Source organism: Leopardus geoffroyi, chromosome B3 (assembly GCF_018350155.1).
Source record: "Leopardus geoffroyi isolate Oge1 chromosome B3, O.geoffroyi_Oge1_pat1.0, whole genome shotgun sequence".
Taxonomy (NCBI): Eukaryota; Metazoa; Chordata; class Mammalia; order Carnivora; family Felidae; genus Leopardus; species Leopardus geoffroyi.
Window position 1 is genome coordinate 10,876,005 of NC_059337.1, and position 26,645 is coordinate 10,902,649.

The window sequence follows — 26,645 nt, forward strand, 5'->3', positions numbered from 1 at the left end:
TGGCGTCCGTCAGCATTGGCCTTGAGATTTCGTTTTGCGCCCCGCAGGTGAGCGTCCTGACCACCCTGGAGCGGAGGTTCAACCTGCAGAGCGCCGACGTGGGCGTGATCGCCAGCAGCTTCGAGATCGGGAACCTGGCGCTCATCCTCTTCGTGAGCTACTTCGGGGCGCGCGGGCACCGGCCCCGCCTCATCGGCTGCGGCGGCATCGTCATGGCCCTGGGAGCGTTGCTGTCGGCGCTGCCCGAGTTCCTGAGCCACCAGTACAAGTACGAGGCGGGCGAGATCCGCTGGGGCGCCGAGGGCCGCGACGTCTGCGCCGCCAACGGCTCGGGCGGCGACCAGGGCCCCGACCCGGACCTCATCTGCCGCAGCCGGACCGCCACCAACATGATGTACTTGCTCCTCATTGGGGCCCAGGTGCTCCTGGGCATCGGTGCTACCCCCGTGCAGCCCCTGGGCGTCTCCTACATCGACGACCACGTGCGGAGGAAGGACTCCTCGCTCTACATAGGTAGGAGCTGTGGTGGTGCCGGGGTCGCTCCCCTGTGGTCCGTGCTCTGTTAGTAGCAGGGGCGCCTTGACAGAGGAAGGCAAGGTGGGCCCCTGAGCTTCTTAACGGTTCTCCGATGTGGCTGCACATCTGCAGGGGGTGGGGTTGAAAGATGGGGATGCCCGAGTTGCACCCCCAGGAAACCCGGTGTGGTTGGTCTGCCGTGCCACTGGGACTCCCCAGGTGATTACCGTGCGCGGCAGATTGGGAGGTCCTCTGCTCTGGCATGAAGAAGCTCGAAGTGGGAAGACGTGGTCAGGAAGGGTTAACACGTATTAATCTGCCATGGGTATGGGGACTTTGAGCCATCTGGCATTAGCCACCGAGGTCTGTTTGGGCTCTACACCTTGGAAGCCCCAGTGTTTAATAATCAAACTGACCTTCCGGTCATTGTCCTGTTGAAGTTCAAAGAGACGATTACAACCCCCCCTTCCCCCCCAGCATTTGGTATCCTTCAGAGTTGGTGACTTGTGGTAACTTTCTGCATGGGGGGTGTGCCAGGAACTGGAGATTTAGGGAAAAAAGAAGGTATGTGTGCGTTTTAAATTTCACACCGTAATAGCTTCTGTTACTTTGTACTGGCACATTGGATGCCCCTCATAGGTTACGGGGTTAAGGAACCTCCACGTGTGAGCTGTTCTTGCAACAAATGGGGTCCTCGCTGCTCCTGGGCACCGTGGCAAGGTCATTTGTATTGTGAGGGCCTGGCGAGCATCTCTATGCCTTGTTTACTAAGTGTGGATTACTAAGACTTGTCCCCACTCCCTGAGCGCTCAGCTTTGGCAGAATTCCTTCTACCCGTGGAAACTTTTTCCCTCCTGAGGCACTGTGCTTTGAAGTATTAAGTTAATGATCACACAAAGGTTTAGGTTAAGCTAGAACTGGAGCAGAATTTGATGGAAAGCTCTCTACCTGGGCAGCTTCCACTGTTGATGAGCTAGGAGGGTTTGGAGCGGTTACGCAGCTCGATGCCGGGTTTCCTCCGTGACTTTCTGTCCCAGCTGCGGAGTAAATGCTTTTGTTGAAAACCTGTGCTGCAAATGTTCATGGTTCTCTGTGAACGGGCTCAGGGTAAGAAAGGTGGATGGAAAGCGTGTGCCTCTCCATCTAGGGCTGGAGCCTGGTCATGACTTCTCTGTGGAACACGACGTGGGAGAGGGGACTTCCCAACCCACGATGGCCAGACCCTCTCCCCCTATGGTTAGGGTGGGTACTGGGGATGTCATTTACATTGTGTTACTTCTGAAGCTTGAGCGACAGTGATCCCAAAGGAGTGTGTCGAGACTAGAACGTGGGTCACGGCATGTAGCCAAATAGCCTCCTGAGGTCCAGCCAGCCAATTGGTCTAGGACTTGACTGATGGCATCCTAAGACCCTGGGAGAGATGTTTTCTGGTAGCAGTTAACAGTAAGTAGATAAAGCTCAGAAGAGGAAATGGGGGAATGAAAAGCGGAGTTCTTGTCTCTGATGACAGAATCAAGCAGAAAAATTTCTCCGGAGTCCTTCCTCCTAGAGGCCTAGAACCCTCTTTTGTAAGTCTCCCTGCTGAGTTAGGTTGGGGTCTTTTCCTGCACTGGCTGGGGCCTGGTTTGGTGCACAAAATGTTAGGATGAGGAAGTGCTTTGGTTTTGTGTGTGGGCGGTGGAGGCAGGGGCGGTGGGGCTGACCGTTCAAGGCAAACGGCCGTCTCCAGTTCTGAGGCCACGTCATGGGATTTGCCACGAGTCTTTGTTAGGAAGAATGTTTCGGGCAAATTTCTACTTGGGTACCATTTTCTTTCTGTGATAGCTAGAGTTGGAAGTGTCCATTGGGTGCATGGACATCTTGGTGGCCCTGGTCCATCCGGAAAATTCCAAAACATGTGGCCATTGAGATGGGCTCTCTGACTGTCTCTGAACTGGTTTTATGGGTCTGTGTTTCCAGGGAGCAGGAAAGAGTAAGCCTTCTGCAGAGTTTGGCCTCAATGGATGGCTGCCTTATCCCATGCAAGCTTTGGATTGTTCCAGGAACAGTTTAGGAAGACCACAGTATATGTAGAGTATAACTCGTTCATTCATGGGTTGTACAGGACATAAGAAAGTGTTTGTGACCTTGAGGATATTTTAGCATTTATCTCCTCTAATGGGGAGCTAGTTCCTGAAGCCACTTAAAGCTTGAGGAAGTATGTTGGGGAACCTACTGAAAGGGACTGATGAATTATGGCCTTACATACTGCCTATAGAGAGGAGGGGAGTCTGAGGGCACTGGGAGCGTGCGTGTGGATGCACACCCATTGTTGTTGAATAGCATGTGTGTCCCCTGGTTCCAGCTCCTGCAAAGCTGGTTAAGAGAGAGGGGCTCACAGCCCGCCATCTGGTCATATGCCTAATAATGTGAGTGTGGGCTGGAGATGGAAAGGATTATGAAGACTTCCATTTGTAAAACACAGACTTATTCATAGCTGATTCTTTCCTGTGGGTGTCAGCGGGGAAGGGGATGATGACCATGTAGTCTCAGCCACAGGCCGTTGGTGGCCAGGCCTGCCTCTGGGTTGCACGTCGCCAGTTGGTGCCATGAGCGTTATCTCCGGCCACGCCCAGGACCTCTTCATGCAGGGGAGATGGGAGCATTCGTTCCATCTTGAGTCAAGCCGATACAGTCCCCTGGAATGATGATTTGCTCTGGACTCCTGTGGCTGAGCCACTGCCAAGCTTCTGGATTCCTCGAAGGGCCATTCACAAGGGGCTTCTCTGGCTGTCACCAGTCTGTGGCTGCCCCTTTCCAGCGTGGGGAAAGGGAGCCAACGGAGCTCATTACCAGGGGACAAAACCCGCTGAATGGGAACACGACTCCGCTGGCAGGCTTTTCACTAATGCACAGTGTGGAAGCCAAGCTCACGGCGCAGCTAGACAATGACCTGTGGGTGGCACATGGCAGTCTTTCTTCCTAGATGGACGGAAGGGCCAGGGGGGCAGTGGAAACCATTCGATGTGGGGCCTGATGAGGGTCCAAGAATAGACCTTCCAGGAGGCTCCTCAGTGACCCTCCATTAGCCCAGTTTTCTTAGCTGTTCTGTTTTTTTTTTTTTCAAGTTCAAAGCCTGGCAAGACATACTGTAGGCAGGAATAAGTAGGATAATGTAATGGACTCACCATGTCCTTTCATTAGGTTGCTATGGCAATTGGTTGCAACCTTGTCCTCTTTGAGGAAGAAAAAGGTGACCTGAGTGGTAGAGATGTTTTAAATAACTTTATTCCTAGTTACAACGTATCACATGTTCACCGTTGACAACTTTGGAAGTATGGAGAAAGAATAAAGAATCCTTACTCTTGGGACGCCTGGGTGGCTCAGTTGGTTGAGCATCCGACTCTTGATCTCGGTTCAGGCCATGATCTCATGGTTTGTGGGTTCGAGCCCTGAGTCGGGCTCCGTGCTAACAGTGGGGAGCCTGCTCGGGATTCTCTCTCTCTGCCCCTCCCTCCCTTACTTGCACACACTCTCTCTTCCCCAAAATAAATAAATAAACTTAAAAAGGAATCATTACTCTTAGCCCTATGATTACAGAAGGTCTTTTCTGGATTGGTATGTTCTTCTACCAAAAATGTGTTTATAATAAACATCTTTCTCTTAATATTTGATGCACATTTCCCCGTGTTACTAAATATTCTTCTGTGATGTTATTACTGCATGCGTAACATTCTCTTGTGGATCGGTACTGTAATCTTTAATGCCCTCTATTGTTGGACATAGTTTTTTTTTTTTTTCTTTGTTGTTCGTTTGTTTTAAGTGTTTGCTGTTGTCAAGAAGGCAGACGGGACCCTGTGATTCTGAGCAGTTAAATGACTTGTCTAAGATAACTTAGCTGGACTTGTGGTCTGAGGGTGGGGGTTTTTCCATGTACGTCTGGGATGTGTCACAAGGCTGGGGTTGGCAGGGGAGAGGGCTGGTGGCTGGTCCAGGGGGTCAGGTACAAGTCCGGGCCTGCCACAAGATAGCATGAGGTCTTCAGGAGGTAATAATGTTGGGAGCCAGCCAGGAGGGAAGAGAGCAACGTGCCTCAAAGCCGAGGGGAGAGGTGCGATCGGAAGGGAGAGTGGGTGCCCCGGCCCAAAGTGTGGGAATAGGCAGAGGGGAGGGTGGTCCCGGCTCACAGTCCAGGACAGGGTTGTGGAGCCGCCACTGCTTTGAGTAGAGGTGGCTTCAGACTAGAGCTGGTGCTTCCCAGACAGGGGCGGCTGCGTATTCCGCCTTCTGCTTCCCTCTCTCCTGAGATGCACGGGCCCTCCCCTCCCCTCCCCTCACATCGCTGATGATTCCCTTTTTGAACCACGATAGCCATTAGGTGATTGTACTTCCATTGGGTTAGAAATCTGTCTCCTTACAGCTGCCCCCAAGCTGCCACTGGCTCTGCTCCGGGGGCTCCCCCGGAAGACTTGTTGTCTCTCTTTGCGTGCGTGCGCGAGTGTGTGTGTGTGTGTGTGTGTGTGTGAATGTTTTATTCATTTTTGAGAAAGAGTGTGAGTGGGGGAGGGGCACAGAGAGAGGGAGACAGAGGATCAGAAGGGGGCTCTGCACTGACAGCCCCAAACCCGATGCGGGGCTCGAACTCAGAAACTGTGAGATTATGACCTGGGCCAAAGTCGGATGCTCCACTGACTGAGCCCCCCAGGTAGGTGCCCTTCTCTTCCATGTGTTGATAATTCAGGTAGCTGAGCACCAGCCTCGCCGGGTAGGGAAGGAGTTAACCTGCTATTTAGCTCTTCTGTGCTGGGACCTTTGTTCCTTACTTGACTTGGTTTTCCTGCCACACTTGAGCCGCCGTTTCCCTGTTGAAGATGGATGCTGTGGGGGCTCATTCCCAGGGGACGAAACCAGATGAATGAGGCGTGCAGGATGTGGGTCCTGTGTTAGTTTGCTAAGGCTGTCCTAACCTAACACCACAGACTGGACGGCTTAAGCCACAGAAATTTATTTTCTCACCGTTCTGGAAGCGGGAAGTCCAAGATCAAGGCATCCTGAGAGCTGTTGTCCTCTGAGGCCTTTCTCTTGGCTTGCAGATGGCTCCTGTTCCTCCTTTTCCTCCCTTCACGGGGTCTTTCCTCTGTGTGCTCACACCCCTGGGGGCTCTTTGTGGCCTGATTTCCCCTTCTTTTTTTTTTTTTTTTCAACGTTTATTTATTTTTGGGACAGAGAGAGACAGAGCATGAACGGGGGAGGGGCAGAGAGAGAGGGAGACACAGAATCGGAAACAGGCTCCAGGCTCTGAGCCGTCAGCCCAGAGCCTGACGCGGGGCTCGAACTCACGGACCACGAGATCGTGACCTGGCTGAAGTCGGATGCTTAACCGACTGCGCCACCCAGGCGCCCCATGATTTCCCCATCTTGAGAGGACAGCAGTCATATGGGATTAGGGACCCCCTGTATGACTTCATTTAACCTATTACCTCTTTAAGGCTCTATCTCCAAATGCAGTCATGTACTGCAGTACTGGAGGTTAGCGCCCCAACATGAATTTGTCCAGGGCGGGGAGGGGTGTGTGATTCATCCCACAACCAGTACTGAGGGAATCAGTACCAAACTAAACCAAGACCCTTGGGTCTTTTGCCCAAACTTTTTTTATAAGGAACTGCGTTGTTGTGTGTGTGTGTGTGTGGACGTTTGTGCTCAAGAAATTATTTGAAGATGTAGCTTAAAAACAAAACAACTTTTTATTTTGCGATCATTCTAGAATCACAAGTTGCTGCAAAGTACCGGGAAGTCCCCCATACTGTTCATCCAGTTTCCCCCAATGTAACACGGCGCATGACTGAAATGCAATATCAAAACCAGGAAATTAACATGGTACCGTCTGTGGAGCTGATTCAGATTTTGCCAGTTTTGATGTGTACTCGTTTGTGTGTGTGTAGTTCTGGGCAGTTTTAATACAAGTGCACCGTGTTTTCAACAGAACGGGAACAAGGTGAAACCAGATCAGTTTGAGTTGTGGAAGTGTGTTTGGTAGGCAGGCACACATGCAACACTGATACACACATGCGTGTGCATGGGGAGAACACCGAGACAGAGAGAAGTCTTTAGGTGGAATGGAGGCTGGCCAGAGGAAAGGGATTCTTCCAGAAGAACCCCGTGAGAGCCTTCTGAATTCCCAGGAAGAATGGAGCCCTTGCAGGCTGCCCGAATCCACAGAGCAATTGCCCTGAGTTGTGTGGCACATGTATTAGACACAAATGTGTCATGTTTTTTGATCGCTTGTATTGAGACCCAGCGGAGCTCACTGTGTTCCAGTTGATGCAGAGAGAATTATTCTCAGATTTCATCTGCCAAGTGTTTGTTCAGTACAAAGGTCACTATGATACAGCCGGCAGCCAGAGAGAACCAAACTTCTCGTCGGAGCCCTGGGAGCCCAGAGTTATTTTGCTTCTGATGAGTTTTTATTTTAACTTGACATTGGGTAAAACGTGTTTCAACTCTCCGCAGAGTGTGGGTCGGGTATGGATCAAATACACTGTGACTGCAGTTCATCTGAAAAAAATAATTAAAAAGCTTTCCCTCGTGGGAGCAAGCATAACTCATTATATTCTTGCAACTTCATTGATATTGAAGTCTCCCTCATTAATTTCTTTTTCTAAAATAAATGGCACCGTAACACTGGTCAATTTGCTTTGGCTGTGTTCCACCCCCTCTCCCCAGCTGCTGGTCACATGCCATTTTCGGTGTGTTTTAGCAACGCGCTAGGAAACATGCAAGGGGCTCTTATCTGGTGCTTCCATATTGCCTGGGCTGCGAGGTGCTTCTTGTTCATTTTCAGCTGCTCATAATTCACGCCCTGTGGCTCATGGAATCGCTTCTGTGCTCTCTGCCTGGGTGACCTTGGACGAGACTCTCAGCGTGGGCTCTGGAGCCTGACAGTTTTGAGATTCAAACCCCGGCTCCCCTTCAGACCTGCCACCAGGAGTTTGGACACCTTTCTGGTTAACCTCAGCCTGTTTCCTTAGCAGTAAAAAGAGGCCGGGGTCTACCTTGCAGGGATCTGCCTTGCTATCCTTTGCATCAGGTACCCTGTCCGTGGTGGAGATCAATAAATGTTGTCCTCTTCTTTTTTTGTGGTCCTATCGTCTCCATTTCCAGATGTGGAAAGTGAGGCGTGAGATAAGTGACTGACTTACTGAAACACACAGGCAGGTCTTTGACAAGAGCAGTTGGATCCTGATTTTCAGCTTGGGACATAATCCACCTAGTAGATCTAAGAATAGCAACCTCTTCAGTCCTGCATTAAATCAGCAGGGCTCTTCTTTGCCTGCAGACCCCTTCCTGTGGCTCATCTCAAAGTACCTTAAATGCTAGCATGGCCCCAGGCAGCAGGCGATCTGGTTCATCCGAAGTCAGAGGCACCCTAGAGGATGCCCATTACCACAACATGATGTATTGGTTGGCTTTCTGGGTTTTGACACATTACTTCCTAATTTGCTTCTTGATATTGGCTCAGTTTTTCAAAAGAATGTATTCTCACTTTAGTAACATGGAGAAAACCCCAAATATAATAAGAAACTATAATATCTAATCTGGGTACCTATAGAAAGTTATTGTCGATATTTAGGTATATTTCCTTCCAGCCTTTTTCTTTTAAGACCCTACTTTTACTATACATGTAAACCTACTTTCAATGGACCTGTTGTAAAGTTCGTAATATATCAATTATATGTGAAATTATTGTGTTAATTATCACAAAGATAACTATAGGGTATTTTGATAATCTAGAAATGCTGGGTGTGCTCGTTGGTCATTTGAACGATGAACATCTTTGTGGTTTGAGCCACATCCGTCCACATTTGCCGAAGACTTAAAAGCTTGGGTTAGTGCCGTGATCCCATGTGAATTGGAAGGCAGCCCTTTGGCCTGGCTGTGACTTTTTCCAGAAGATAAGTAAGTGAGACACAAGTGTGCCATGAAAAGATGCTTTGGGCTGGCCAGGAGTGTGGGTGCCCTTGTTGTCAGCCCCAGGCCACATCTTCTGCCCAGGGTAGAAATCTTAAGTGCTACAGGGGCTCGGCCAGCAAATGAGAAAAGCAGACCATAGATGGAGGCTGAGGAACTGAGGGTTCTTTCTTCATCCGAGTACAGAGTCAGTCCTGCCAAATCTTTGGATTTTTAAGAGTGATCGGAAATCCATAGTTTGCAAGTGGACTGAATTGCCAGCTCGTTGACCTCCTCTCCAAATCCTCCCGCGGGTCACCAACACAGAAGCCAGCTCGAGTACGTTGGTGGCTTGCCATTTTGGACCCTTGGCTCTACATCATCCATCTCAAACTGCATTTGTCTTTTGGATAGCAAATAAAACAAGAAAGGAAGCTAGGTGGTAAGGGAAGAAGTTGCACATCATGGATGCCACAGCCAGAATAAATAGTGTTATCTACTGTGATCGCAGGTGATCTGGGCGTTGGGTTGGGGATGGGGGCGGGGACTCTTGCACAAACACAGGACACAGTTTGGAAGAGAGGAAGGAGTCAGAGCTGTTGCTGAGCCTCTCAGGATGCTATTCCAGCTGAGGCTTTGCCTTTTGCCTCATGAGCATGGGAATCCTAGAATGGAAAAGAAATTCAACCAGTTTTCCAAGCGAAGATTGTCTGGATGAAGAAATCTGTTCCCCAAGAGTTTCCTGAAGGGAGTAGAAACCAATACCATTTGGGGCTAGTTGGGGCCTGTGGATGTTTCCTGTGTGTGCGGGAACATCTTTGCTGAGAGATTTTAGAGCATAGCATTCAAGTGTTTGATGACCCGATGTAAGACCAGAGAGGCCCAGACAGACCTAGAGAAGATTCGTGGGGAAGGTGACGGTGCAGGTGCATGGGGCAGGGTCGGGTCGGGGTGGGTTCCTTCCTTCAGAACCTCAAAGGCACATTGTTTCTATACCATCAACCTCTTACTGCACCTGCCTCGTGAAAGAAGATTGATTTTATTTTTCCTTTCAACTGTAACACAGGCATTGTTCTTAATATAAAAGGTTCTGAGCTATTTTCCTGAATAACCTGCATATTCCTTTTCTTTAGTTTATTTGCAGACTACTTCTTTCCGACATAGAATAATCTCCGCTTTATCTCCTTTTTTTTCCTTTCACCTGCAAGAGGCATTCAGTGAGAGCAGCTGTGGGAAGGGTTTGGTTTCTGTAGAGGGTTGTGATTTGCTGTTGTTAACACGGGCGTTAGAGGTTAATGGCCTTCCTCTTCAGGGCAAAGTGAGTTCTTCATTGCTAGGAGATTCTTGTGTTAGGCCTCATGGAAGAGTCTTTGTTGTGGCCGTTGGCTTTTCGCCTGTCTAGCACCTCGTTTTTGTGACCGAGGGTTGCCTTTCCCCAACGAGGGCTGCAGACATGATAATGTGGTCCAGGCGTGGCTGGCCATGACATAGAGAAGGGCTCCCACGTACAAGGATTGGCCCAAGGATTGTGATAATCAAAGCCTACCATGAGGTTTGACAAATGGACTCAGAGTGAGAGAGAGAGAGAGAGAGAGCGAGAGAGACAGAGGCCACTTTCTTTTCTAGGACTGCTAGCTGTAAAAACTTTATGTCCAGAGATTCCAATGTCTGTCATTGCTGCCACATGCAGGGAAGTTGACCTAGGAGTGAAGACCTCGTAAAGGAAGGTAGATGAGGGGGAGAGAAGGCAAGACGACTGCCTGGATCCAGCTCTGCCCGAAGTGAGCCTCTAGCCCTTGGAATCCCACTTCCTTTAGCACAGAAATGATCCGGTACGATGTTTGCAGTTCACGGGCTTGACTGCCCAGTCATGTCACGGCGAGAGTTGGACTGGATTGCTTTCCTCTTGAGGTTTGACCCCGCACCTTCTGATGGGGATAGCGTTTCTGTGCAAGGAAACCCACGTAGGACAGCTGTGCTCTGATCAGAGAGCTAGCTCTTTTACGATGCCCTAAAGACCTGAACAACACCTAACCCCATGCAGTCAATGAAAAGGGTTAGGTTGGAAGTTCTGCCTCGGGTTTTCATTTCATTATTTCCTAGCCTTTAAGTTGCAGGAAAGAGACCTAGAAACCAAAAGGAATGCCCCCCCCCCCCACACTCCCCGCTTTCTCCCTGACCACTCCAAACAAAAAAAGTGTTTAAAAATACCCTGTTGGCAGGCAGGCTTTGTTGGGGAGCAGTAAGTGTTTAATAGCAAATCGCTTACGGAGGTGGGAGAGTGTCCAGCATGTTGGGTTATTATTCAGTGCTGCTGCTTATCGAATGGAAGAAGGCTGACCAATCCTGGCTCCTTGACGCGAGTGTGATCGCTGGCCCTGCCTTCACTCCCAGCACTGGCTTCGTATCGTCAAGGGCCAGGAGGCTAAATGAGCGCGCGCCATTTGGGACTTGGCTTTGCTATTTCATTCCTGCCAAGACGTGTGCGTGTGCACGTGCTTATTTTTGCCCTTGTGCAGACAAACCTCCGAACGCACCAACGCGTTAGGTGGCTGATGGGCGCTCATAAACAAGTTAGGTGTAGACATTAGAGCTGGGGCTCAGGAGTTTGCCTTACGAGTGTGAAGAGAAATTGGGGGCTACGTAACGGGGCTGCTTCAAACTGAAGTTTCTCGGATGTGCTTGAGGGGAGGGATCCAGCACCTTCTAAAATTATTTGGAGGTGCGTGCGTGCTCCTGCGGGGAAGCTTTCGCTGGCTTCTCGAAGAGGTTCAGGATCCAAAAAAGGTTAGAATCCCATAAAGTCTTTACGACGGGCAGACCGTGAGGTTGGGCGACTTGGGGTAAGATAAACCAAGATAGTCGAGGTGATGGGCTGTGCGGAGTGACAGATGGAATGCTGTGGACTGCTCAGCTGTCAACTTGTTCCGCTCCCTGGGGAGCCCCCGTACCTCCAACAGGAGGCATCTTCGCATCAGTCAGGCAACTGTGGGTGAAAAGTCAGAATGTGTTCCCAGCCACTCAGGAGACGCCCTCCAAGCCCTCCTCCTCCTGTGCCAGTGCTTCCAGGGTCCAAAAAAAAAAAAAAAAAAATTCCTTTGGGGCTAAAATTTTCCATCCCTTCTTTTGGCCTAACTGTGGGTGTTTTGGGTAATATTCAGCAAATTTTCTGTGTTGGTTTTGCACGGATGCACAGATAGGAAAATCAGCTTTTTTTTTTTTTTTTTTTTTTTTTTTTTTTGCTTTGAAAGCAAAAACATTTTAAAAATGCACTGGTTCATAATGGAATCTGAACTCCCGAAGTCAAAACTTTCCATGCGTTCTTACTAAGAAAAATTCTCTCCCAGGCAATGACAAACAAACAAGTAGGCAGAAAGTTGTGAGGGACCCCAGAAAATCATCTGGGGACACAAATGAACTTGGCAAAATTAGCATGGGCAAAACTTCTTACCCCACACTTTTTGGGACGGTCGCTGCATTTAAGAAACCCCCTTTCTGTCTTTACCGATTCCCATTGCCGCCTAGTTCAGGTATGAGGGTGCAGGGGGCAGGCAGGGTTTGGGGGTTGGGCACATCCTAAGCTCTCTCCAAGAAGAGATGTTTTTCTCCCTTTATCTCTAATGTTCTAACTAAGCATGTGGCACAAGTGGATGCGATTTCCCAGTGCCTCCTTTTATGCCCAAGGCATTATTACCATAAGAACATTCATATTTTCCCACCTGCCTCATGGGCTGTTAATGGAGTTTACAAAGGGAATTTGGATTCCCAGCAAGAGGCCTCATTAGCCCAGCAAGGATCTGATAGATTCTAAAATTGTGTATGGACACTTGGAACCTTTAGAAACCCAGTGGTGTCTATTATTAGATCTAAATTATTTCCCCTACCCCAGCCTCAGTCGGTACATTTGTATCACGGGGGAAAGAACCTTACCTTGATCCAGCCGGATCAGCTGGATTGGCTTATGCATGCATTAACGCCTGTGGTTCTGGGGCTGAAGACAAGACTCAGAAGCCATGGGGCAGCATAAAGAACAAAATGTCTCCTGCATGGGTGCTTCTTTATTTTTTAATATCCACCTTGTTACTGGTTGTGAGCAAGTGTTTAATTTTAGGAACGATTGTGGTCACAAAGAAAATTTAACACCTGTCTGCTTATTTGGACAAGTGCGTCAAGCACGTGGGGGTTTGAATAATGACTGTAGCGACACGGGATGTACTAGCCGTCCTCTTTGGTGTCCCTGCTACACAACAGAGAATGGGGCGCTTTGCCTGTGGCCTCTCGCTCCCTCCTCCTAAAGCCCAGGGAGACCAGGGTTGCCATTCTCATTGTGCGATGAGGAAACTGAGGCAGAGGGAGTATGCTCACACTCTTTCTCTCTCTCTCTCTCTCTCTCTCTCTTCCTCTCTCTTCCTCTCTCTCTCCCCTCTAATAAAATTATTCCTGATTTTAGCAGTAAAGGATGGAATGGTGAGGAGTGTCTCAGCCAGGAGACGTCGATGGCCATAGGGGACTTAGGGCCTGGCTTCTCTGTGGGAGTTGTTAAAACTCTCATCCGATAAAGCTTTGTTCCCACGAAAGAACCACGTGAGTTGTTTGCACAATCTCCCCTTAGTAAAGTGACAGACACTCACCAGACGGTTTTGTTTACATTTCAGGCCCCGCAGCCTTTAATTGGTATACAGTCACTGCTCTTACACAACTTGGACTTGGGTTTGTTTGTTTTGTTTTGTTTTTTTTTTTTTCTCCCTCACTCCCAGGCTTGGCCAAGCTGGCTTGCTTTGCTCTGCAAGTCAGGAGTGATTGTACGTATACCTCACTCGGCCACAGCTGGGACCAAAATGGTAAGAAGGTAAAATAAAAAAGGCTTCGTGGATCATGGAGGCACAGGTGAGGAAGAAGGATTAAAGAACAGAGACCATGGGCTGAAATATTGCAGTTCCCGATAGATCGGAGAGGGGTAGAGGCTTCTGGGGCTTTCCTAAGGGCGTGATGTGCAGGTAGCTGTATGCTCCTCCCAGAATATGTTCATCCTCACTGTCCTGCGAGCTTGTTGGAGGTCTGCAGACAAATGACCGTCTCTTATTGGCCTACCTGGCAGAGTGGAAGGTGGGTTCAGAGGTGGGTTCAGAGGTGGGTTCAGAGTTCGTGAGCCACCAAGTTCGTGCAGATGGGGAGTAGGGAGCGCCTCTGGCTCATGACTCCAGATTCATATTTCCACCTTTAAAAAAAAATGTTTATTTTTGAGTGGGGGGAGGGGCAGAGAGAGACACACACACACACACACACACACACACACACACACAGAATCTGAAGCAGGCTCTCCAGGCTCTGAGCTGTCAGCACAGAGCCCTATGTGGGGCTCGAACTCACAAACTGAGAGATCATGACCTGAGCCAAAGTCGGACGCTTAACTGAACCCGCCCAGGTGCCCCAAGCTTTTTTGTATTTTTGAATTGTAAAAAAAAAAACCCAAAGAACCTGAAATTCACCATCTTAACCTGTTTTTTTTTTTTTTTTTTTTAATTTTTTTTTTTCAACGTTTATTTATTTTTGGGACAGAGAGAGACAGAGCATGAACGGGGGAGGGGCAGAGAGAGAGGGAGACACAGAATCGGAAACAGGCTCCAGGCTCTGAGCCATCAGCCCAGAGCCCGACGCGGGGCTCGAACTCCCGGACCGCGAGATCGTGACCTGGCTGAAGTCGGACGCTTAACCGACTGCACCACCCAGGCGCCCCTTAACCTGTTTTTTAAACAATGTACAGTTAAGTAGTGTTGTTGGCACATTGTTGTGCAGCGCTTCTCCAGAACTTTCGTCTTGCAGAACTGACACTCTTCACCCAGGAAACAGCCCCAGTCACCACCATTCTGCTTTCTGTCCTTCCGGGGTCTGACTATTCTCACTGCCTCTCCTAAGTGGAGTCCCTACAGTATGTGTCTTCTTGTTGCCGGCTTTTTCCATTTAGCAGAATGTTCTCAAGGTTCATCCATGCTGGAGCCTGTGTCTGAACTTCCTTCCTTTATAAAAGCTGAATAATATCCTCTGGTGCGCATATACCACATTTTGTTTGTCTGTTTATTCCTCATTGGGCATTTGGATTGCTTCCACCGCTTGGCGATGGTGAATAGTGTTGCTATGAACATCTGTGTGCAATCTATTTCTGCCTTGTTAAAAGTCAGCTCTCAGGGCATCTGGGTGGCTCAGTGGATTAAGCGTTCAACTTCGGCTCAGGTTATGATCTCCCGGTTCGTGAGTTCAAGCCCCGCATCGGGCTCGCTGCTGTCAGCACAGAGCCTGCATTGGATCCTCAGTCTTTCTCTCTCCCCCTCCCCTGCTCTCTCTCCCTTTTTCTCTCTCTGTCAAAAAATAAACTAAAAAAAAAAAAAAAGTCAGTTCTCTCCTTGGGTGTCCTAAGGTGGTGTTGATCCCAGGAAGTGCAAAATTCACGTCTTTAAATTTTCTCCCAAATTTGCTTCGTCATTGTGTCACCCTGCCCTTTTCCTCCCACCCCTTGCATTTAAAAGCCACCACCTCTTACTGATCCTGGCTTCTGAAGGTCTCTGGAGTCTGGCCCCTGCCCTCTCTTCATTTGCCTCAGTTGTTTCAGGCCAGGCCCTCAGCACCTCTCACCTGGATGAGTGTGTCCATCTTTGATGAGTCTCACTGATATTTAAGATAATAGTACTATATGTTTTTGAGAGACTTAAAGTTACTTGACTCCTTTTTAAAAAAAAATTTTTTTTTAGTGTTTATTTTTGAGACAGAGCGTGAGTCAGGGAGGGGCAGAGAGAGAGGGAGAGACACAGAATCCAAAGCAGGTCCCAGGCTCCGAACTGTCAGCACAGAGCCGGATGCGGGGCTCGAACTTACGGACCGCGAGATCATGACCTGAGCTGAAGTCGGCCGCTTAACCGACTGAGCCACCCAGGCCTGCCTCCACTTGACTCCTTTTTAACAAATAGAGACAGGTTAAATTTAATCATCTCCATTTCATTCATGCATTGATTTAACAAATATCGTGAGCTTACCTTATGTCAAGCCCAGTGCAGGGTGCTGGGGGGGTGGTACGTGGATGGGTGAGACCTAGCATCAGACCATGAGAGTAATAATATTAGGCATTTATGAAGCACATTCTGTGGACCAGAGACTGGGCAAAGTTCTCTATGTATTTTATCCAGCGTGATTCTCGAAAAAATCCCTTAGGTTTTATTGTCTGCATTTTATGGAAGGAAATCTGGACATAGAGATTGATAATCTGTCCAGTAAGGGACAGCATGGGGACTGGAGCCATTTCTTTCTCCAAGGGATGTGTTCCTCTGCTTCCCAGCAAAGTCTATCAGCAACTGCCGTAAAAAACCAAGAGCTTGAAACGCAGGGAGGGCAGGATGAAGCTCCAGGCTTATGGGAATCTACACATGCGTTTGTGTATGTACAGTTGGAAAATATTCACCAAATGTGCTCAGGAATATTTTACAAGTGTGAGTAGTGACTCAGTGCCTTGCAGAGACACGCCATCTTCCAAACCAGAGCTGCCGTTGGAGAAAAGAAACCGCGTTGCACATGTTCTCAAAGCAAGAACTTGTGTAAACTTCATTTTTCATCCGTGTCAAATGCCGTTCCCTGATGTGATGTGTTATCTGGTCAAGGAAGTGACTTGACAAAGCCTCTCGCCCAGGCTCAGAAAGGAAGGCGATGTCCCTGATGTCTCCAGGCTGGATGTCTGGGGAAAGAAAGCATGTTTAAAACTGGTGAGTCTTTGCAGCTGGGAGACGGTGTTTTACTTCCTGTGAATCACATAGGGCCAGCCCGAAAGAGGCCACCTAGCCGTGTGTGTGTGTGCGTGTGTGTAGATGGTGGAAATTGCTATTCACCACACAGAACATGAGCATATTCTTTTAAGAATATCACTCCTGCTGGAGACGATTGAACGAGTAATCCACAAGCTCACTAGGCAGGTCTTTAAAGTTGGGCAGGGGGAAGATTCGGTTCTGTAGCTTGCTGCCTGCTGTGGTGTTGCCTTAGAAAGCTCTGGGTGGTGGAAAGCCTCCATTGGGAGAGTGCATACCCTGTGCCGGGCACTCGGAAATGAGTTTTCTCCTTCCCTCTGCATCATAGCCATTTCACAGAATAGAAGACTGAGGCTCAGCAGAATGAAGTTACTTGTCTCAAGTCTATATCCCTTAGTAAGGAAGTGATCAGAGTTGAACATAATGTCTGTCCACTGATGGTGTCTGGCCCAAGGCTGAGATTTGGTAGAATAACTGATTTTTATTATGGGATATTTGAAACGCATACAGAAGTAGAAAGGCTAGTTGAGTGGACCTCAGCATGCTCATCGTGGCCTGCCTTGTTTCATCTGTCCCTACCCAGTCTCCCTTCTCCTTGGTTGTATCAGATGTACGGTTTCAGAAATTTTAGATCAGTCATTCTGTATGTAAATACTTAGTGTTTATTTCTGGAAGATGAGGACTCTATAGAAACAGAATTTACAATACTGCTGTCATGCCTTAAGCTCTGATGATAATTTGTTAATGTTAACACCTATGTACTCAGTGTTTAAATTTCTCAATTGGCTCTTTAAAAAAAGAACACACACACTTTATTAGATCCAAAGAGCTCTATGATTTGCAATTAATTGCCTTGTTTCTTAGGTCCCCTATAATCTATAGGTTCCCTTTAATCTATAGGTTCCCCCCCCCCTCCACCTGGTTAAATAAGTTGAATCCTCTGCCCTGTAGTTTTGTACAGGCTGGATGGTGCTTTTTTAGCATGTTCTTCTGTCCCCCACTTGTATTTTTTGTAAATTGGTTGTTAGCTCTAAAGGACTGATCTGATTGATGTTTTTTTTTTTCTTTTTCTTTTCTTTTTTTTTTTTGTAAGAAATACTTCATAGGTGATGATGTGTATTTCTATTAATGAGACACATAAGGTCTGCTTTCTCTTTCTGTGTCATTGACAGCCATCGATGGTCAGGTCTCTACATAGTGGGGATGTTCAGATGCTGTCATTCCTTTTTCAAAAAATTCTATTAAGAGAAAGTTCCTTATTTCAACCCTTTTATTATATTTGGGTAGAATTTGATTAAGAAAAGCAGGAAAAGTGGCTATGTGATTACCAAAAACAATGCTATTTATTTATTTATTAGCAGTTTGTTTTGTCCTTAAGGTATATCCTTTTATTTATTTAAAAAAAAATTTTTTTTTTAACATTTATTTATTTTTGAGACAGAGAGAGACAGAGCATGAACAGGGAGGGTCAGAGAGAGGGAGACACAGAATCTGAAACAGGCTCCAGGCTCTGAGCTGTCTGCACAGAGCCCGATGCGGGGCTCGAACTCACAGACCGTGAGATCATGACCTGAGCCGAAGTCGGCCGCTTAACCAACTGAGCCACCCAGGCACCCCAAGGTCCTTTTAGGGACATATGAATTACTATCTTTAAATATCATTGAAAAAATGGCTTTTCTCTGTGTGGTTTGGACTCGAATTCAGTGAACAATTAAACATGTTCCATTTTGTTTTTGATTTTTATAGATTACTTCTTAAGAGATAATTTTGTTTGATAATTACATAAACTATTTACATGGTATCAAAGTCACATCTACAGAACAGGAATGTTCTGAGAATTCTGGCTTCCAAACCTATCATTGTTTTTCCCTCCCACACCTCAGACATAGCCATTTGTCTTTCAGTTTTTGGTTTTTCTCTGTTTGAAGAATGTAACCAAATATATTTATATACCAACGTCTCCTTTTTCTTTATAAAATGTAACTAATTATATGCATTTTTTTTTCCCACCTGACTTTTTCACTGAACAGTATATCCTATACAGGAAGATTGCATTATAAAGAGTTAGGATAATGGGCATTGTATAAAGATCTATGGAATCATTGAATTTTTAGAGCTGGTGGTAATGTGGCAAATATTCATGTGGCATTTACTGTGTTCTGTGCACTGTGCATAAATTCATTCAGTAATTCGCATAACAGTAATGCTCTGGGGTATGTATTATTATTGCCATCATTCTATAGATGAGGAAACCAAGGCACAAGGTGGTTGGTTAGGTGACTTGCCCAGAGTCTCAGATCCAGTGAGTGGCTGATCTGGGATTTGGATTCAGGTGTATGCTCTCATATACCATGTTATATTGCTTTAGAATTTCTGGAGTTTGATTTTCTGGTTTTTATGAGTTAAGGGAGTTCTGGCCCCTGGGCATTTAACATTAAATATGTCACTACCGTGCGCCCTGTCCCAAGCTTTATTACTTTTTCAGGTGGTCCCCAGCTTGCTGTGCAGCTTCTTGTAGGGTCTAGAATTTGATCTTAACTTACCGTAAAGTTAACCACTTAGCCTGTTTGTTATTTCATGGATGCTCAGACAATGAGACTCATGGGTCAGTTTAAGACCTTTATGACTCTTGACACCTTAAGAGTAGGTTGTGACTATTCCTTTTACCTTGAAGTACCACAGAGGGGATGCTGAAGATGCAGGTGGATGTCTGCGGTGCAGGAAGTCCTGTTATAGGAGAAGGATACCGAACTTGGAGTATCCACTGCTTTTATAGCAAGCAGTAAGCAACCCTAGCCTTTGTCCCAGAGGGAAACGTTCTCTCATTCCTTACAGTTGCTCATTGAGAAATGGTTGGGTTCTGAATCTAGCCCACCTCTGTTAGCTACCGAATGGGCACTGTTTACTTCCACTAGCCTGATGTTAGAAGCCCAATAAGTCTGCTAGATGGGGGGTAAGCCCTCAGCCTTTTCTCTTACCTTGTGTCTTGGCAAATGTAGCTGGATGAATGGGAACATGGGCACTCTCAGAGAACTTCTTCTCCCGACATTTCTTTGCACCTTTCTTGTTTGAGAATAAAGAGTCAGGTGGGTCCCCATAGCACTTCTTTGACAGATTACAAGTGTTTGAAAATATTTGCCAATATTCCCTGACATGTGGTAAGTTTTGTATCTCTCAGACATTTTTTTTTTTTAATTTTTTTTAATGTTTATTTTTGACAGAGCATGAGCAGGGGAGGGGCAGAGAGAGAGGGAGACACAGAATCTGAAGCAGGCTCCATGCTCTGGGTTGTCAGCACAGAGCTTGACGCGGGGCTCGAACTCACAGACCGTGAGATCATGACCTGAGCCGAAGTCGGACGCTCAACCGACTGAGCCACCCAGGCGCCCCTGTATCTCTCAGACTTTAACTGTAGCAAAACCAAAATCCAAGTGAGATCTCTTTTGAAGGCCACCTTTAACACCTCTTAAGCACTCATCATGTTGCAAACTTCTGGATTTTCTTTATGATGGGTAACATTTTGAAACCAGCTGGAGGGATGAGGTTGACAAGCATCGATTAGTCTCTTGACTACATAATGGCAGGTTTCATTTTGATTTCCTTTTATTTTCTTTTTCCTGGCTGAACTCCTTTCAATGTTGAGTCCAGTTTTTCTTGCCAGTGATTTTTTTTTTATAATACTGTAAATTACTGCCCTTCCTAAGACGCCAATTATAACTTTACCTTTCCATAGCAACACGTGAGGCTTTGAATGGGAACACTTTCTTGGAAGACAGCCCTCCGTAGCAGTTTGGCATCCTCAGTGACTTTCTTTTTTTTTAAATTTTTTTTTTTTTTTCAACGTTTATTTATTTTTGGGACAGAGAGAGACAGAGCATGAACGGGGAGGGGCAGAGAGAGAGGGAGACACAGAATCGGAAACAGGCTCCAGGCTCTGAGCCATCAGCCCAGAGCCCGACGCGGGGCTCGAACTCACGGACCGCGAGATCGTGACCTGGCTGAAGTCGGATGCTTAACCGACTGCGCCACCCAGGCGCCCCCTCAGTGACTTTCTTGATCGGGTTTCCTGTGTTAAATAAGAACGCTTAAAGGTCCCGGCCATGTCTGTTTGAGGCAAGAAATGCTCCTTTAAGTGATGAGAGGAAAGGGCAACATAATAAGCTTCTGTAAACGTGGTCCAGGTGATCCATCGAGGAAAACTGGGAGCTGGGGTCAGAGGGATGGAAGGGGAACAGAAACGGGTCCTAGGTTAGAGGAAAGTCAGGCTAATGAGGGCAAAGGTCATCCTTGCCCCCCAGTTCCCTGCACCTTAAAGTCTAGCCCATCCCTGTTGGCTACAGGATGGGCGCTGTTTACTTCCGTTAGCCTGATATTAAAAGTCTAATGTGTCTGCTAGATGGGGGTAAGCCTCGGCCTTTTCTCTCATGAATTTTAACAAAAGGCTCCGGCAGCGTGGAGCCCCCAGAAGGGCATCTTTCTTTTTTTGACAGGTTATTTATTTATTTTGAGAAAGAGACAGAAAGAGTGCGCGGGGAAGGGGCAGAGAGAGAAGAAGAGTGAGACCCAAGCAGGCTGTGCACTGTTAGCACAGAGCCCGATGCGGGGCTCGAACTCACGAACCGTGAGATCCTGACCTGAGCCAAGACCAAGAGTCAGACACCTAACCTGCAGGGCCACCCAGGCGCCCCTCCCGGAGGGCATCTTTCAGGTTGCCTGTGTATGGAAGAATGAGACGGCTTGGCACTTCCTTCCTGACGAATTCGGAGGGAAGGCTCCACATGAGCGTGCATTGAGCAGCATACCCGTAGTCCCTCGTAGCACACCCTCGTAGTCCCTCTGACGCTTCTCGTTGGACCTCCTATTGGAAGGACTTTATGTTTAAAATCAGCTCCCTGGGATCTTTTCAGGACCTTAAAAACGTTTCAGGGATGGTCCCACAGCAGTTAGCCAGGAGCACAAGAGGGAGCATAGCCCTCATTATTAAAGTGATCACAGGTCCAAATGGAGAGAATAAACCCATGTTACACCGACCGCTGAGCAAGGGATCCCAAGTGCAGGAGTGAGAGTACCCCCAGCTCTGGGACCAGCCCCCACTGCTTACTGAGCTCTGTGACTCCGTGTCCCCCTAGGTACAGTGGCAATAAGATAGCATTTCTCTTACCAGAGATGATGTGATGATTATGGGACGTGACATGAAAAGGGCCATTGCTAGCACGTAGCGAGCGCTCAGCGTGTTACTAAGTAGAGGACAGCGTGTTGGCACAGGCTGGGTCTGCTGACCGATGTGGTTTCTGGGTGTAAGTTTGTCTAAACGTGGCCTGGAGCCGTGCTGTCCAGTAGGGCACCTTGCTAGCCACACGTGCTGTTTAAGTGACTTCAAGCCAAACAGAGTCAAGAACATCGTTGCTCCATCGCACTGGCCAAATTTCAAGACTCAAGAGCCACGTGCGGCTCTTGGCTACCGTTTTGGAGCGTGTGGGTTGCAGAACATTGCTGTCACGCAGAAAGTTCTTTTGGACAGTTCTGTTCGGGAGAGTTTTGCCCCTGAGGGATTCGAGGGCATTATAATGACGGAGTGTTTAACCTTGGCACTTTTTTCCCGGTACCCTCCCCTTTCTGCTTCCTTTCTGCAAATAGAGAAGGGCATATAGTGCAGACACGGCAGTGTGCGTGTTCCAGAGACTGCTGGAGTAACAAAGCCCTTGCAGATGAAGCTGAGGCCGGCCTGCAAGGTGGCTGAGGCCTGCTCAGTGCCTTGCAGCCTCCCAGCCCCCGCTGCTCACCCTCTCGGTTACAAAGGCCACGCTTCCTCCTTTGCTGCTGTCCTGGGGACAATCTCAAGTTCTAATATTCCTTTCTGTTTTCCTCACAGGCACCATGTGTCCTAATTTATGTCCTTAAACTCTGGTCACCGTGATTCTGGGACACCCAAGGCCCTTCGTTGACTTGCTGAGTCGGGGTACTGTCCTAGCTGTGCTCCCAGAATCTGCAAAGAAGGTTAAGTCCATCCTCCAGGGGCCAGAGAGTCAGGGCACCTGTGCCTCCCTTTCCTTTGGGTTTTAGCTCCATGAGAAGAGTGTGAGCTGTATTTTGTAGCTAAATACTGTCTCCCCAGTGGGCGACGTAGAAAGGAAAGCAGCCACTTGCATTAAAATGTGTTTTGGCCGCGAGCTCTTGGGGGCTCATTAGAGATGGCATGAATAAGAACTCCTGGGCTCAGCTGTCATCTTTGCACCTACCTGTGGAGCACGGAGCAGGAGGAAGGCACCTTGTGGGTGCCAGGCCCTGTGGGGAGCAAGGTCCAGGAGGTAAAGCTATGACTTCTCGCTGCCCATAGAGCGAGTAGCGTCTCTGGAGAGGCAGCCTGGCGGAAGGGGTTTCTGAACTGTGTTTCAAAGAGGTGGGGAGCGGGGGCGCCAGGGTGGCTCAGTCAGTTAAGCGTCCGACTCTTGGTTTCGGCTCAGGTCATGATCTTATGGTTTCGTGAGTTCGAGCCCCCCATATCAAGCTCCAAGCTGACAGTGCAGACAGAGCCTGCTTGGGGATTGTCTGTCTGTCTGTCTGTCTCTCTCTCTGCCCCTCCCCTACATACGCTGCCTCTGTCTCTTTCAAAATAAAATTAAAAAAAAAATTTGTAAAGAGGGGAAGAGTGGACCTGCTAAGTTAAGGGAGAAGGGGAGAAGTTCCAGGAAAGACAAATTCCACAAAGAAGTTTTCATTTGAAACCATGAACGGCTCATGAGAAGATCACCACCACTTCCGAACCTTGGGTGGATTGCTTAAGCTCGGCTTTCACATCTGTAAGATGGGAGGGGTCCCAGTAGCCACCTCACAGGGCTGATCTGAGGACTGATGAGCCGGCACACGTAGGGCATTCAGAGTAAGTGCTCAAGGGACAGTCACTGTCATCATTGCGGTCTTCTTCCTCCTAGTATTTTTATTATTAAATGAGAAATAAGGTTTGGAATTGAGTTCGGATGCCAGCTTTGCCACCGACGCTGTGCAAGCTCCTTCAGCTCTCTGAGCCTCAGTTTGTTCGTCATTAAAATGGGGAGCATGCCATCTCTCCGTGTTAACGGGGCTCCTCGTGAAGCTTACCGTGAGGTTTTTGTCCGTAAGTTCTGGAACGGGGCCGGGAAGGTCGATTGTTTCTCCTTCTCCTGGTCTCCAGACAGCTTCCCCGGTAGTCCCTTGGAAACCCAGGTGGGGGAAGGGGGAGAGGGTGGAATGAAGTTTGAGGAAAGCGAGTCCGGCAGCTGTGGGGTGGGGGACGGCTTACGCTCAGGTGCCTCGGTGCCACTGAAATGGAGACATCACATGCTTTCTGGTTTTTAGAGGTTTGTGCCACAGTTACAAGATGGCCTCTTTTGTGGTTAGAGTAGCTCTTTCTGTGGGCCAGGCTGCTCTAAATGTTCTACCTGTATTTAACCCTCAAGAAAGCCATAGGTCGTGGGGCTACGATTCCCATTCTACAGATAAAGAAGTTGAGGCACAAAATTAGGGACTTGCTCACGGTCACCCCAGCTAGTGTGTGGTGGTGTTGGGATTTGAACCCAGGCCCGTGGACCTCAGAATCTGTCTTCACCTTGATTGACGGGGATTTGATAGGACACTGCAGTATATATTTAGCACTTCTGTGTTACAGACGCGGTACGATTAAGACTCACAGAGGTGTAGACAGGAGGGTTAGTGGAGAAAGAAAGCACAGTCGGGTTACCAGTCGGGTTTTCACCTCATCCAGAGAATTTGGGTGGGGGAGTGCAGGCCCCGAGGTTTTCTAAACTTAGCCCCCCCAGCGCACCCCTCCCCACCCTCGGGCTAGACCTTGGCCTGCAGCCCACCCTCCTGCTGGAGGCTGCCTCGGGCACCGTGGAGGGAGAGTGTGGCTGTGCAGCGGGACCCCCCGTAGTGCCCAGTTTTGCAGGGCCGGACAGTTTTTCCCGCAGCTCTGCAGAAGGACAGACCTTCCCGTCCACCTGTCGCTCGTAGGCTCTGGTCGGGCCAGCAAGGGCGGCGGACATTGGCGGCAGCGGCCGGTTGTGGCGCCTCTTGACGCGGCCTTTTGTGGGGCCTGCGTGCCGGTGAGCAGGGGCAGCCAGAGTGGGGGCCGGGCCACCGCTCCTTCCTCAGCCTTCTGGCCCAGAGCGTGTACTCCGTTACCCCCTTACCTCCATCCCGTTTCCCCACCCTCCTCACTTCTGCCTACAACCTGCCTCCTGCTACCAAACCGTCAGCAGCCCCCACAACCCACAGGGTGTTGCCTGGGGCCCGCCTCCTTCTGGGGGTTAGTGATTTCTGAGCCCTCCCCGTGGGCTGGCATCGTGTCGAGCTCCCCCAAGTCTAGGTTTTACACAAGAGGCCTGGGGAGGCTGGCCGAGTAGGGTTGGAGCCAGGCTCGAACCTGGGCTGATCCGCTCCAGGCCTGGTAGCCTCGCGTGTATACTGAAATAGAGCCACTGAAATAGTAAATTTCAAATTTTAAAAAAATTTTTTATGTTTACTTTTGAGAGAGAGAGAGAGAGAGGGCACACACATGTGCAAATAGGGGAGAGACACAGAATCCAAAGCAGGCTCAGGGCTCTGAGCTGTCAGCACAGAGCCCAGTGTGGGGCTGGAACCCTTTAGCCATGAGATCATGACCTCAGCTGAAGTCGGACGCTTAACCCACTGAGCCACCCAGGCACCCCTCAGATTGGTATTTAAACAGGGCACTTTCCGCGGTCTGGGGAATTGTAGCAGAGTGATCTTGGAGCATCAGTCTGGGACTCTGTCCCCTCACAAAACAACCCCTGACACACACACACACACACTCACTCACTCACTCACTCACTCACTCCTGCGAATACACCCTGGTGTTCATCAGTGTCCGTGCACCCGTGGATATTGATCACGGCTCAGGGGCTTCTTGGAAACCGGTAGAGCCTCCTTTGCTCACAGCTCGAGCCACGTGCACTTGAGACAGTAGGTGTTCCCTGCTGAGTGTATCTCCTCTGGAGAGATCTGTGTGGCTACCTACATCCTGACCACTGCCTCCCCACTTTCTCCCTGCTTTTGCCACTTTGTGACAGCCCTAGGGCATTCCTGTGAGTCCTTAAAGACCATCCCTGGCAGGTGCTATTAAATGTTAATAAGGGATCTAGCCAGGGCTGGGCCCCTTTGACCTCTGGCTCTGGGCTTTGCCACTCTGCCATTTTAGGTGAGTGATTTATTGAAAGGGAGGCAGAGGTGGACAGTGGGAAGGAAATCGCCCTTTTAAATTTATGGCTGGTTTTGCCCATGTTAATGTGTAAGCCTCCAGCTATGCAATTAGAGGTCGTTAGGCAGCCACAATGCGAAATTAATTCTGCGGGGGGGGGTGGGGGGGGGCGGGGGTGTGTGGGGGGGGGGTGCTGCTTGATTGTGGGTGAAACTGCTCCAGGGTAGGGAGAGAACAAGCTGGTTGCTTTGGCCTGGTGAGGAGAGGTGAGAACATTGTGCTGTTGGGAGAAGGGACTGAGAGCTTACTGGGATGTGTGTGTGTGTGTGTGTGTGTGTGTGTGTGTGTGTGTGTGTGTGTGTTTGAATAAGTGAATAGGTGACCAGCTAGGACTGAGCCCAAGGCCCTGAAAGTCCCTGGGACGCATCAGGGGGTGGCTGGATCACACTGTGAGCAGGACCTCCTCCTTCCGGCCTTGGGAAAGGCCAGATCTCAACTTTGATAGTTAAGGCTGGGTGACCTTGGCCAAGTTACTTAGCTTCTCTGAGTCTCCCTTTCCTTGTCCATAGAAGGAAGGCATTGGAAATCAGAGAATCTGGAGGTGTGTTTAACCCTCTAAAGGATTTTTTTTTCTCTCCCTTCATCCTGCAAGTTATGAAGCTTCTAATCTCTGATCGGTTTGTATTGTTAACAAGCAAAATTCAGCTCAGCTCAGTAAATTTCAAGATCAAATTAGTTTTATTCACTGATTCTTGAATTGGGCAGCGTCCCGTGTAGCAAAAAGAAGTGTGCTCCAAATAGCTTTGGAAAAGGGAAGGTTTTAAAGGCAGAGAGTGGCAGAAAAAGGAAGTTTATTAGCAAAGAGTGGATTGTTTCAGACTTAGGTTAATCTACCTGTGGGGGACAGAATGGGTCTTGGCGGGTTACCTCATTAGTGCTGACCAGGTAATTTCAGGTTGGCTGGTTAAAGGTTACATTCCTGGGAGAGGCTGAAACTACCATGAGATTGGGTAGAAGCGTTGGCTTGTTGACGTGGGGCTTAGCACAAGTGCCTCCATTTTGGGTCTGTTGTTTCATTCATTCATTCATCCATTCATTTATTTATGTTTATTTCTTGAGAGAGACAGAGAGCAAGCGGGTGAGGGGCAGAGAGAGAGGGAGACAGAATCCGAAGCAGGCTGCCTTTCTGTCCCTAGGCCAGTTCCAGTGACCTCGATCCT

The 26,645-nt window shown here is 48.6% G+C and overlaps 1 protein-coding gene and 1 long non-coding RNA gene across 6 annotated transcripts in view; one reads left to right on the plus strand and one right to left on the minus strand.

Annotated features, from left to right (window-relative positions):
- The window catches only part of SLCO3A1 (solute carrier organic anion transporter family member 3A1), a 311,350-nt gene that overhangs the window by 65,069 nt on the left and 219,636 nt on the right, over positions 1 to 26,645 (plus strand). For all 5 annotated transcript variants that reach the window (XM_045448725.1, XM_045448726.1, XM_045448727.1 and 2 more), the window contains exon 2: positions 48 to 513. In XM_045448725.1, coding sequence (XP_045304681.1) covers positions 48 to 513 — 466 coding nt within the window. The remainder of the gene's footprint in view (positions 1 to 47; positions 514 to 26,645) is intronic.
- Positions 4,252 to 19,386, minus strand: LOC123582512. Its single transcript, XR_006704415.1, has 2 exons — positions 14,185 to 19,386; positions 4,252 to 13,660 (listed from the first exon to the last, which is right to left on the minus strand). It is a non-coding gene; the product is annotated as an uncharacterized LOC123582512 (long non-coding RNA).